Source organism: Erythrolamprus reginae, chromosome 1 (genome assembly GCF_031021105.1).
Source record: "Erythrolamprus reginae isolate rEryReg1 chromosome 1, rEryReg1.hap1, whole genome shotgun sequence".
NCBI lineage: Eukaryota > Metazoa > Chordata > Lepidosauria > Squamata > Dipsadidae > Erythrolamprus > Erythrolamprus reginae.
The window spans coordinates 364537075-364551712 of NC_091950.1; the positions used below are offsets into that span (position 1 = coordinate 364537075).

The 14638-nt window shown below is 34.9% G+C and overlaps 1 protein-coding gene across 1 annotated transcript in view; it reads right to left on the reverse strand.

Moving 5' to 3' along the window:
- PROX1 (prospero homeobox 1) overlaps positions 1–14638 on the reverse strand; it is a 75821-nt gene that overhangs the window by 49687 nt on the left and 11496 nt on the right. The window contains exons 3-4 of the mRNA XM_070734428.1: positions 4030–4137; positions 2221–2358 (exon numbers count right to left, since the gene is read on the reverse strand). Of these exons, the coding sequence (XP_070590529.1) occupies positions 2221–2358; positions 4030–4137 (246 nt within the window). The remainder of the gene's footprint in view (positions 1–2220; positions 2359–4029; positions 4138–14638) is intronic.

Consider the following 14638-nt stretch of genomic DNA (forward strand, 5'->3'; position numbering starts at 1 on the left):
ATCCAAAGAGCCCTTGTATATTTTCCAAGCATTTGGTTCCAATTTAAGCTCATGTTGTATGAGAAATGACCTGAAAGATTCTCTGACTTTTTGGAATGAATTTTTCATGGGTTTTGAAAGCAATGTTTGATGGTGAGTTCCTACCTATAGAAAGCCATTCTATGACTTCCTGGAACTCTACCCATGAATTGCAAAAAACCAACCAACCCATCCACCCAACACCCCTACTTCTAATTTTCATAGCCACAATTGATAATAAAACATTTTTGAATTCTGCCATAGTAATTTTTAAATCCCTTCCTATTAACTTTTAAAGTGATCCCAGTAATTCCAGGACTAATTGCCCCACATTGAAGGCAAATATTATTCCCTACCATAAAAACTTGATTTTTATAGCCCAGGATATACTGTTGCCTGATGCAGAAAAGCCAATGACATTCTATCATCAGCACAAGATGTATACAACCCAAAGCTAATTTTTCACCTTAGGCATTTATTCCCCTTTCTGAATATAAAAATGTAATAATAAATGATAAATTAAATGCCTAACAATTTTATGTCATTTCAAAATAACTCCAGATTAGCTCCTCAAAATGGTTACCTAATTCTGGCTAATAGCGAGACTAGACCTTATATGGTTAAAAGCACTCCTCTAGTTCAACCTAATTTTTGTCATTTTTTTCTTTACATGTGATAATTAAATTGATAGTTAAATTTATATTGAGCTTGTGTTCTCACAACAAACTACCCATGTATCTGACAATTGTAATGGTTTATTGACTATATTTCTGTACTAGCAAGGAATTCAGTAGTTCTAAAACTCAGCTGCAAAATCTTGCTACATTTTACTGTAGAAGATTGACAAAATGTGATCCTATGCCTTTTACTTAGTTATTCTTGCATGAAACCAATGCTCACAGCCACATCACATATCCTAGATCAGATAGCGATAGTTTGCTGAAATAATGATTAGCGCATCATATAAATGTCTCAATATGGTGCCTTCCAGATGTGTTAAGATTAAACATTTCCAGAATCACACTTGGAACTATCAAATTGTACAGAAGTAACATATGCTACCCTAAATAATTATCTCCTGAACACTTTATGATTTATTTCCTTGCCATTAACCATAAGTAATAAATTATACTCTTTTGTACTGTCATTTTTCCATTAGTTTTTAAATTAACATTGTTTCATATAGTTTGGCTAATGAGCTGATACTAAAGTTATTGGGGCATGGTATCCATTTTGGGTTCAACAGGAATTGTCTGTAGTGAATGGACAATACTGCATTAAGCCATGTATGTGGCATATGGCATATGAATGGCATCATAGCTTTTTACTTTCAAACAAAACATCATGGGTCAATCTACTTTTTAGATCACATGACTTTTTTGCCCTCTTACACATGGGAAAGCCTATTGAAAAGAAATGCCAGTCCTTCAGAATTACACAGATCCTGCTCATTCTAAGATCTGTCTATTGAGTGATGTGTCCAGTCCTTGGATCATTCATTTGAATCTTAGTTAATAGAGCTTTGAATGAGCATGATTCAAGATTTCATTATAAAAATAGAACCTATTGCTCTTCAAATTTTCTTGATACCAGCTCCCATATGTCCTAGCTAGTTTGGACAGTTATGGCTGAATTCATTGATTTATATACAGTACATGGAAGTAAACAATCTAGAATAATTCCTAATGAGGTCTAGTTAAAAACAAAAAAATCATTTGTATCCTTGTATTTTTCACCTCATTTGGAGTATTATTGTACTACATATTCCATTAGGCTACTAGGTTTTGCACTTTTTCTGTAATTTGAAAATGCAAAGACTGCTGTCATATTTGAGATAATTTTCTCCCTTGGCAGCTTGTTATTTCTTTAAAAAAAATACCATCTAGCTTTCTACTTTTTTCTTATCTAAACACAGAAACATTCACACAAACAACGAGAGATTGAGACGGGGTGGGGGGGTGGGGGGGTGGGGTGGGGGGTAGAAACGAGGAAATGATAGGCACAAGATTCTACTCTGTAGATTGCCTATATGAACCAGGAGCTAAACCTAGGTCAGTCTGAACAAATCTGCAGAGCAAATCAAAAGAGAAGCTGATTTCACTCAAAAACTGTTACATAAAATAAACATCCCAAATGTATCAACGTGGAAGCCCACCCTCCAACCCCACTCCCCAAGAAAAGAGGAATGGATCTAATATTTACATCTACTGGTGTGTGATGTTGCTGACCCCGAATGGCTGTTGCCTTCCACCACGGAAGCGGTTGCCTTTCTGTGGTGGGTGAATGATCCCTATATTGGCTGTTTGTAAAGCACTTTGGGCTTCTTCTGGATGAATGATGCTATATAAATATAAGGTGGCATAACATCAAAATGTTTCATATAAAACTTGGCAACATTGTAAGAAGACTGAGTTCGGTTGTCACATGCTGCAAAAAACAACAGGCACCAAATACGAGTGAAATGCTTCTGTGCAACTGCTTGAATTAGCATCCAAGTACAAAACAGAACATTAAGAGAGTGCTCATGAGGTTCTCTCAAGCCATACTGAGGTCAAGCTGTAGCGATGGCTTGAAATCTCCACCGAGATCCTTTGCATTGTTACATTACAGATAATACTTCCACAGAAGCATTGCTTTTCTTCAATTCGTTGCACACAGTTCAGAGACAATAATCAGATGTAAGTTAAGTATATAGGACAAAATATTTTTAAGAGGCCTGAATGGCCAATGTGGAGTGGTCACTGACCATTCTAGACACATTCATCCTATACACCTTTACTGGTTCACTTTCTAATCAAACAGCTTTTCAAAGTATTATCACAGCCGGCTAAATCAGTTTCTCCAGAAATTTTCATTGGACAGAATATACCATGCAAACAAACAAACAAAAACCATATATTAATCTAGTACAAAGAATGATATTAACAAGACTAGGACAACAATGGTTAAATTAAACACAATTTTAGTTGCTCCAAATACAGTATTGAGGTTTAGCTTATTAAAGCAATTAATAAAATATGAAGGCTGATAAAACGAAAGGAAAACCCCTACCTGTTTTATTTTAGAAGGGCACATAAGGAGAAAACTGTAAACCTGCTCTATTATAGAAGCAGGCCATTCTTACAAATCCAGATTTACTAGCATCTGGAGGTGGGAATAAACATGCAGAGCATTTCGGAGAGAAAGGGGACAGGACAAGAAGAATTTGAATACAGCAAATTTAAACTAATGTGATGTTTATTTTTAAAGGTTTTCAAAATTATTCCATGTATGTCATTATAATAATTGGAACCCAAACTAGTTTTTTTTAAAGATGATTAACACAAAAAAATCAAGTTGATGTGAAGAAACAATTACTTTAGGAAAAAAAATATCAGGAGGTCCTAATATTCTTGGAATGAGGGGAGGATGCAGCTGTACGTCGACAGCTTTCATATTCTCATTTGAATAATGTGGCCTGAATCTGTCAGTTTATTCATCCTCCTTATGTTCAGTGTACTCTGCATCAACAACAAATTAAGTTGTAAATAAGAGACAATCATCACTTTTGTGTTTAAGCAGCTACTGCATGGAGAATTTCAATGCTGCATTCCTTTTTTGATGGAAGAAAAAGAAATCTCCATAGTGGGCATTAATGTAAGCAGAATTGTAGAAACATGCCTGCAATGGAGCAATTAAAGGATAATTTTAAAATCTGTTCTCCAAAATTCCGTTAGATAGTAAGCTAATGCCTCTAGTAGACATTTTCAGTATTTGATTCCCCCTCCCCAATATTTATGTCATATTTGTGGCAGAGAGAAATATTAGAAAGAAAGTATAATTCATAAATACATATGAAAATCAAAGGAGGAAGGGAGGAAGGAAGGATGGAAGGAAGGAAGGAAGGAAGGAAGTTTATAAAACTTTGTCAGCATATTTTATCAGCAGAATTAAGGGAAATTAATGGGCATTCAAGAAATTCAAACATGCAATCAACAGGAAGAGAATAAACATTAAAATAGCATTTCCTACCTTTACGTCTGAGAAGTAGGTTTTCAGCATATTGGAACTTGGGTACCGAGTATAAAAGAACATAAGCTTGGCCTTTTTTAAGTGGTTTGGTGACAAACCTTCCTGCATGTAGGACAAAATGAGTTAAGGAAAAATATTTGGTTTGAATGGCGGCTCTCAATATAAAGGGCTAACAAACTTCTCTTGGAATAATTGTATTTCTATTAAATTAGTATTCAGTTAAGATAATATGCAATTACTTAGAAAGGGAAAAATTGTGAATCTGAGCCTATGGTATAACTTAGAGATCTCAAGTGGCACAATTCCTTGAGCATAGTTCCTGTTCAAGACAGTAAAATCTGGATAAGATTTCTCCTTCCTGATGGGAAGAATTGGTGGAAGAAATATCCCAATTGTACAATTTGAAAACATGTATGTTCATTTGCTGCTAGGAAAACAAATATGCAAATACGTGCATGTAAAAATTCCTCTTTCCTTACATGCATCACATGAACGTTATACAGAAAATACCAACAGAAACTTTCTTCTAGAGATACAACAAAGTATATAAGGTCACTTAACCTATCTTTTTAATGAACATTGTTACCTTTCAGGTCTGCAAACTGAACAACCAAAAGAGTTCCCAGGAGAATATGGAGCTAACTATAACAATCCAGGCGTTCTGGTGCCCCCCCCCCCCCCCCGCCAGCCTTACTGCTTTTTGGCAATCTATTGTGTACTCTGTGCTAGGGCAGTTTTGGTCACATCTGTGAAGCAGGCTGGCCCTGCCATTTCCTCTGTAAATTAATGGCTTTATAATGTATCAGAAATGAAGAAGCACATGACAAAAGTCAACGTGGCCCCACAAGGTCAATTAAGATAGCTCCCAGTAGCTTCTTGGAAGACTGTCTCCCTTAAAGACAGTCAGTAGGCACATATAAATATGTAATTTATTAAATAGCACACTTAAAGGCAGGGAAAGGTCAAACAAATTCAAAGTGATCCAGAAAATGAAGCACTTTCACTAACGACATGGTGAAAAAAATATATTAAAAGGCAATATTTGTCATGTTCCCTGATACAATTTACAATGCACCACAATTAACTTCTTTTTGTTTTTAGATGGATGGTTTGGATCAATTATTTTTTTTAAAAAGAAAGCAATAGTTCTAGAATTTTTGAAACATGAAGTCGATGCAAATTGTATTAATTTGTTCTGGAAAATGGGTTAATTTAAATCTCCAACGATACCCCCCCCCCCCAAAAAATCCCACAACCCACCATTTAAGGTTGCTGGTTTCCATAAGCACATTTCAGACCATGCTCAAACATTGAAAGAAAGATAACTTATGATGGACATACATTTTGTGCTAGAAGAAGAGTTTGAAAGATCTCCATTAGCTTGGCACAGTAAACTAAAGGAGCATTAATGCCTTTTTGCCATCTCTCAAAATGTACATATAAAATAAAAGTGGCAAGCTGTCACCACAATACAAGTTATGGACAAATAAAAAGTTTTCTAATAGAATCCATTTTATTATGCAACTCACTGAGCGGAAGGGAAATGTATTCACACCCATGCATACACTTGGGTATGTTCGCACCCTTAAATAACAGTTAATTGTGAGGCAATTAACCTTGGAAACCATTTGTTGGGAATTTTTCCGAAGCAAATCCATTTTAACAAATGACAGGCACACAAGAAAAAGAATGTTTTCTCACGTGGCCCTCATTCATTTCAATAATCTTTGCCAGTAAAGGTTCCTAGTGAAGTAATGGCAGTTGTTATTGTTTTATTATTTTGTTTGTGCATTGTTTCTCCTGAAAGGAACACAGACTGATCTGTAGGTTACTTTCCATGTACCCTCAAACCAGCTTATAATGATAGATTAAACAGAAGGATGAGAGTTTGATCCAAAATCAATTGTATATTTTATATTTGACCACATAGGTATCAGAACCCAGAAATTTCAATATTTTAATCATAAATATATCTAAGTTCTTTTAATGCCATGGGATTATTAAGGTTCCGCAAAATGTACGTTATGAACAAATTCCAAATTTTTCCGTGGGGTCTCTCTCTCTCTCTCCCCCTCTCTCTCTTTCTCTCTCTCTCTTTCTCTCTCTCTCCCTCTCTCTCTCTTTCTCTCTCTCTCTCTCTCTTTCTCTCTTCAAAACATTGCCCCGCACTTTTAATGCAATCTTATTTTCCTGGGGTTTTTTTTTGTTTTGTTTTTCAAAATACTTTGTTTCAGAGATGACATTATTGCTAAAAAGCCTCACTAATAGCAACTATTAAAAATAGATAGCAAAACACTTAAAGGCCAATAGTGAGATGACCCTTTGCTAAAACCGAGTTGACCAATTGGTTAATTTTCCTTTTAAGTGCTTGTGCTGAAAAGCAGCCGTTCTTCCAAGAAAGCACTGCCTGTTTCCAGGATACTTACACACGCACAATGAGTCATGATGGAATAGATTCAGTAAACATACAGCTGTACCGAACACGAGCTAAGCTCCATTCAAGGCCAGGAAAGAAAATGAGCACAAATAAATATTAAGGAGGTAAGGGGAGGGGAGAGAAAAAAGGTAGGAAAGCAGAGAGGACAAAAAAGCCAGGATAAGGCAAACACGCTCTGCCCCAACAGCTGATATTTCTTGCCTCACTTCTCCGCCATAGCTTTGTGAAGACAGATGACATTCAATTGTATGTCTAATGCAAAAGACAGTAACTGCTGAAACCTGAACCAGCTGCCAGGTGTAAAAAAAGGGGGGGAGGGGTAAAGAAAAGAAAAGATGATAAATCCATAAATTAATGAAAGACATCTGCTCAGGAACATAAAAGATCAGAGGAGCCGTGTACTGCAGCTGAACTAAAACAGTGTTCAAACAACCCGAGGATCTGATTGTTATATATTTACAAAGCATAATGTATTTCTGCTTAGCAGCAGAAGCAGCAGAAAGGAAGATGTGAAAAACGGGCAAAAAGAAAAAAATAAAGGACGAAGGGGATACATACATATGTACCTATGCAGCTCTTATTTTTATTTTTACAAGAGAGTTCCTCCAGATGGAAGATATTTGGAAATATAGGGGAGAATGCGGCAATATTTTTTCCCCCCCTCCGACTGGAAGCTTCCTTGTCAGAACTGCTACAAGAAGAAATCTTTATTTTTATCCCTTCCCTTTAAAATCCTCTCAGAGGTTACCTGTCAAATAGGTGGTGGGATTCATTTTTTTTTGCTACCGGTTCTATGGGTGTGGCTTGGGGGGGCGTGGCAGGGGAAGGATACCGTAAAATCTCCATTCCCTTCGGATCAGCTGGGACTTGAAGGCTGAGAATAGATGGGGCAGGGCCAATCAGATGTGGATATTTACCAGTTCTCCGAACTAATCAAACTTTCTAGTACCAGTTCTCTAGAACTGGTCAGAATCTGCTGAATCCCACCTCTCTCTATATATATACACACAAACATACACACACTATATACACATGCATATACATTTAAACAAAGAGAGAGAGAAAGGAAAAAGAAATATGAATATAGGAGCAGACAAGTGCTTCCACTATGTATTATCTGCTTGATTCAATGCATGCCCAAATTTATAGACATTGTGTTTGCTTTTAGGATTAGGAATAATAATATACTAGACAAAAGCTTCTGTTGATTTAATCAAAGTGCACTGGATGATGTACAGATGGTGCTGTATTTATAACAGTTCATTTAGTGATCATTCAAAGTTACAGCGGCGTAACTTTGATGTACATTTGACTCACATTGATGACAATTGCAATGTCCCGGAGTCATGTGATCTCCTTTTGCAACCTCCTGACAAGCAAAGTCAATGGGCAAACCAGATCACTTTAACAAGTGTGTTACTATTTTAAGAACTGCAGTGGTACATTTAACTGTGGTGAGAAAAGTCATAAAATGGGGCAAAAACTCACTTAACACAATTTCTCACTTAATAACGTAAATTTTGGGCTCAGTTGTGGTTGCGAGTTGAGCCCTACCTGTATAGTAGCCATGCATTTACTGCAAGTGATTTTATTTTATTCTGAAATAGTCCTGATCGAAGCACTGCCATTTGTTAAATGTTGCTGCTTCTTAGTATGGCTTCTTAATACTCCCGTACTGAAGCAGTCTCATCTTGCTGAGGAATTATTTGCCTGACTTCCAAAGTTTTTCAAAGTTATAAAACTCTTTCTAGAAAGGCAAAGATTACAATCTTTACTTGGGAAGAAAAAAATAGATGTACTGTATTACAATAACAAAACTACACCCACAATCTACTGTTGTGGCTTAATATTCCGTATGCAAATGCCCCGAGGCTGAACAAAGCTACTTTTCTTGAGATGCAAAGAGGGTGCCTGACAAGGAAGATCATGTTGTAAAACAACTAGCTGTCTGTTTCTTTGGCGATTTGAATAAAAACTTCAGTATTTGATTAAACATATTTAGTTTGCAAAGATACACAATGCATTCACGAAGCAGGCAGGAACTGTGAGGCAGGTGCAGGTGCATTTTTCTGTGTTGCTTAATGTGGCATACAAATGCTAACTCTCTCCCTTCACTTTTTTTTTAAAAAAAGTAAAATAATGGTTAAATATAATTTTTTATAGTAAAAGCAAGATATACTAGGAAGGGCTGTTGTTCCCAAAACCTGCACTTGGCTTTTACATACTTGGTTTCCATTCTTATCCTGGGTACCTTCTCCAAGGAGATGTGCTGTTTTCTGTTCCAAAGGGAAGAACTGCTATTCTTAAGAGAGAGAGAAAAAACCTCTTGATATATAAATGCATGAATATACATATGCATGAACACATGTGCTCCCTGTAAAGTAGGGTGGGACAAAAAAAAACCTGATCAAGAACACTTTCTCACATCTCTCTTATCTGTATTTCTCTCTTTTGGACAAATGGCCAGTTGTAAAACAAAAGTAGTTTCATATTTTAGACATAATTGCAGCCTCGCTGGAAATACAGTGCTTTTAAAGATACATTTGCAGCCCTTACTGCAAGAGGGATCTGCAAGATTACCTGATGAATAAGATTGTGAACTGTGTCATATTTTTTTAAATTTTAATACAACACCTGCACCAAAAGTTCTAGGGCAGGGATCTTCAAACTTGGCAAATTTAAGACTTATGGACTTCAGCTCCCAGAATTCTCCAGCCAGCATAGCTGGCTGGAGAATTCTGGGAGTTAAAGTCCACAAGTCTTAAAGCTGCCAAGTTTGAAGACCTCTGTTCTAGGGCATTCCTACAACTTTTGATGGATATGTGGAAGATTTAAATTTCTGGTAAGGCCCCAGATGAGAAATACATGGGAATTTTATACCTTTTTTTTCTTTTCAAATTTTATAGATAAGTACAGAAAGTTATTTTTTTTTAAATGTAATCAAGCCAGCAGAATTCAAGACAAACCAGTCCTTCACTAAGTACTTGGATCTGCTCGGTGATTATTAATGTCCTTTTTTTGCATATTTATTTGCAGAAATATGGAATATTAATTTTAATACCAAATTCTCAAAGTGCCTTTAATTATAGCCTTATGAGACAATTGGTATCTCTCTGTGTGTGATATATCTGGGGATATGAATTCATGGATGGTAAAGAATAAGATTACGTCTCTAACATTGCATCCTCCATACAATATAGAGCTCAGAATGCGGTATAGATCAAATTTCACCAATGTGGATATCCTATTAGTTTTGAAACTTCATTTTCCAGTATTCCCCGGCCACCATGCCTGCTACTAAGAATTATGGAATTGAAGTCAACACATCTGGAAAGTGCCACAGTTGGAACAAACTTTCACAGATCATAGGACAAAATTTTTGCACAGATAATAGGTTTGTTCTGAGCTCCATGATGGAAAATTAAAGTTGGATTTCATAAACAACAATCTCACAGACGAAATGACAATGAGACTGTGAAATGGCTATTCTCCAAAAGTGTCATATTGTAATAATAGTTGAATCAGAGAAATGCAAAGAACAGAAAATATGTAGATGGATGAGCAATGAATCAGAAAATCCTTAATTCAAAACTCACCTTTACCATGAGCTTACAATATTAAGTAGCCTCAAGGCATGCATTCTCTCTTGGTATTAATCTCCTCTCCCACCTTTTCACCCCCCAAAAAATACAATGCAGAGAGTTATAATACTGATATATTTTACTAAGTTGATATAAGGATTATTTCTACTTATATAGTCCATGTGAAGTGCTTTGGACACATGAAAGCACTAAGCAAACATTTTCTTTTTTAAAGTATTATTATAACAAAAGATAAGCTATGCAAAGTAATAAATCCAGATATACCATGGAATTTAGGATCTATTTATATCAATACCGCATTACAGAATGCAATCAGACCTGGTGAAATTAAGGAAACTCATTACTAATCAATGCAGACCTACAGTATATATAAGAATGCAAACAGGCAAACTAACATTTTGTATACTGGCTGCATTTTACTGGAAAGCCATTTATCGTATATAAAAGTAAATTTACAATAAGATTTGCAAGATTTTCCTGACAACTAACAGAAGTTGAAACTACACCTGGATCCCTGCGTTCTTAATAATTACTACTATAAGCCTTTATTTATTTGGCATGACTAATAACAGCTAAGAATGACTTTTATAATTAGGCCCATATAATAACCTATTTGTTTGAATGACTCATACATACACCTATCTGTGGAAAAAGAATCCTTTCTCCATTTTGGACTTTCTGGGCTTTTGCATATCTGCCACTGAGTGTTAACATAGATTCATATTTGTCCTTTTTACCTAATAAGAAAAATCCGAGAAAAAAATTATTCCAAAGGTTGGTGCTTGTTTCATTTATTTCACAAAGTCATCCATCATGCAGTAATTGTGTAAAAAAGTAGAGTCGGATTAAGTATTGGACTGCACTGCTTTTAACTGCAATAGCTGCAATCCAATATTTCCAGTGATTGGTAATCAATCGCTCACTTTACAGTGTAAGAATTCTGATTCATTCTCTCACAGTGAACTGTATTAACTTAGTCATATTGGAAGGTGTTTTAGTATGTATTTCTCATTTTGGACCCTATCCAAACATGTGTATGAAGTTTAGGTCTGAAGTCTGTCTTGGCCATTCCAAATATTGAATTTGTTCTTCTTTATTGATACTTTAGTAGAGAAGTTACAAAAGTGAAATAGTAGTATGTTGGGAGCACTGTCTTGTTATCCAATCACTAATGCTTCAGCTTTAGCCAACAGAGATGGGTTGATAATTTCTTATAAAATATCTGATAGGAAGTACAATTCAGGCTTTGTCATTGATGACAAAAATTTCTGATCCTGAGGCAAAAACCATCTCCAAACTATACAGTATCCCTTGACATCTGTTATGGGATTATTGTAGAATTAAGACTTTGATTTTTAACCCAATTATCTATCATACATTTTTTTCAGAAAAATGAACAGTTATCCGGAAGTTTCAAATGAAGTTCAGTGTTCCTTTTAGTGAGTGATGGCTTCTACATTGTTATGTATACTATTTGCTTATCTATTGCTTTCTAAGGTTGGAATCATGAACACTTGACTTGGGTCAAGATAAATGAGGCCTGCAGCTTGTTAAAAGTTGCTCTGTAGTCTTTGTGATTTACCTGGATAATTTTATGCTGTGGTCTTTATGAGATTTTTGATGGAAAAGCCACAATTTCAAAGATTTCAATTTTCAAATTGTAAATCTGTCTAGTGCTTGGCGGGGACCCAAAACTGAGATATCGTTTCATAATTTTTTGTTTTACAAAAGTTAAATGTTAATGACTTTTTAACAAGGTTCTCAGGAATTCATTTTTTAGCAGAACACTCTGAATCTTAAAATCTATTTCTTGAGAACTTCACTGTGACAAAGAGCCAAAGTTTGTTAAATTTATGTAAGGTGGTTGTTTAATGAGTTAATTCTATAACTAGTCCTAATTATCTCTTTAATTGGCTTAAATGAAATAGGGAATATTTCCCCCCATCCTGACATAATCATGTTGGATGGCTTTGTTTATTAAGTGATCCTTTAAAAAAGCAAAGTTCACTCAAACACCATTTATATACCAGGAAGACCCATATAAATCTCAAAAAATATTCATTTGCAAAGATATATAATTCAGAAACTCCATAATGTATAGAAAGGCTTCTGATTAATAGCAAAGCCTCTGTGTCCGAATTCTTTTAACAACAGCTAATGAAATATTTTCCCATCTAAAGTCACATGAAGAAAGCAGAATAACCAAGAAAAGACTTCTATGATGTCTTTGTTTTTAGTATAATACTGGTTATGATAACGTTTTTTTAAGATTGCAAATATGGTCAGGGAACATTCTATTCTTTTACTCTTAATATACATTTTTGATACCTTTCTTTATATCTCACATTTTTGGAAAAAAATAAAATAAAAATAAAGCAGATCTGACAAGTGATTAAGTCCATTACTGTCCATTACTATTGTAAGCATTCTAAATGACAGGTCTTGGCTTGAATAAGTATACTTTTGCTCTGTTAATATGTCTGAGGATTACATTTCAGCATCCAACTCTTCTACATAAGAAACTGGTTCAGTTTTCTTGTTTAATTTTCTTCACTACCATTAAGATTTCTAGTCTAATTTTTGCAGTGGCAATGTCAGCACAAAAAACCTATCAAATTTTTGAATCTCTAAAGAACAGCTTTTAAAAGTGGCATTAAAGGATAATATTTCTTGCCATTCTGAATTAAATCTTGATCAATGTGTTAATGGTTAAAGGTGCTGTAAACCAAAATTTTCAATGGGAACACCTTAAAATAATATAAAAGGAGAATAGTATGAGTTGCCTAGAATAAGTTTTGTTTTATTTTGTTTTAAATCAGGATGATTTTTTGCCTTCTTAGTCTATATGTAATATAATTTTGGTATTCCTTGTTAACTAGAGTCATCTTTGAAGTCCAAGTCAGCCTAGTGCTTCTACTTTCTGAAACACTATATGTTTATCATTTTGTAAACCAATCTATGCTTTCTTAAATATTCTTTTTGTTATGTAGAAAAGTGCCTAAACTCTCGACTCATTAGATGTCAACCTATGTTCTTAAGTAGTGCAGCAGTACTGTTAATACTCCTTTATAAGGAAGCTACATCATCATTTAATAATGGCCTTTCCCCCAGCTTATTGAAACCAGCCACTGTATTTAATTATCTCTCAATTGTAATCTCAGGTTCATGAAGTTTGCCTTTATTTTAAGACTTCTTGAGTCTCTATTATGACTTTCTATAGAAAGATCAGATTTAACTGACATGTTAGACTATATCGGGAAGTGGGTTGGATGGATAGGAGTAAGCTAAAAAAAACAAGGGGGAGGGTCCCAATCCTAAACATATTTCTTAGAAGTATGTCCATTTGAATGGCAGAGAATTCCTTCCAATTGAAGATGAATTAATTGGAATGCCAATGATCCAGTGTCACATATGTGTCTTCTTTTAGCATCCTTGTGATAAAAGAGACATAGTATGCACAGGGTTCTTTTTATAAAATATTATTTAAAGCTTTCACAATTGAGGACAATTTTAAGGATGGGGAAAAGAAAAAGGTGCCCTATAAGATTAAGCCAGCTGAAGTTCTATATCTAATTGTGCTCTCAAGCTTTGCCAAATGATTTGCTTTTTGTATACTAGGACAAAAGATTTTCTGTGTATGGCTGAGCAGAGGTTAACCATGCATACCCAGCAGCTGCACAGGAGCTGAGAACAGGACTTGCAGGGGGGGGGGAGGATTTGATATAGCTTAAATGCATCAATACTTGTATCTTTATTTTGTTTGGTGTCACGTTTTTACATCCATCTGAAAAATATATACAAGATTTTCAAATGCTTCATTCATTTATCTGAAGACAGAAAAATATTGGACTTATATACAGAAGCAGTGAGATTGTGTTTTTTAAAAAAAAATTATGAAAATTATATATTGGATTTTGCACATCACCTGAAATAAGTTTGCCTCCCATTCACCATCAAACTGCCAAATAAATTTTCAGGTTTTGAAGCATTTGTGTGGAGTATAGCAATCAATACATTGAAATGTCTCTTTCAACTTGAAAGGTTTCCTTTTCCAAAAATAGTAATCATCATCATCATCATCATCATCATCATCATCATCATCATCATGAAATTAGGTAGCTGTCTACTCTGAAGTAAGACTTATAGATTTCAGTAGGAACATTAAAAAAGTACTGTATGGAAAAATCTGGTAAAAATTATATCTGCAGATGACCACAAGAATTTGAGTAATTATTTGAGACCACTGCAACTAATTTTGCCACTATTTTATTAATGGTAGTGAGGATAAAATAAGAGTTTACAAAGCTGCATTAATGGAAAGCAGCTTTTTTTCTTTATTTTTGAAGGAAAACAAAAAGTTACAATACAGTATTAGCAAGCCTTGACCCCTTAATATGTGTTATATAAAATTATCCATAGGTTTTTGGAGACCATTATATTAGCATATTTAATGCTGTGTATGTCGTAAATATATACATCAATGCTTGCAAATACAAGTTTTAGACTGTGGGACAATTTATACAAGCAACTGAAGCACTACCAAGAGTACCAAGAGATTAAGTTTATTTGG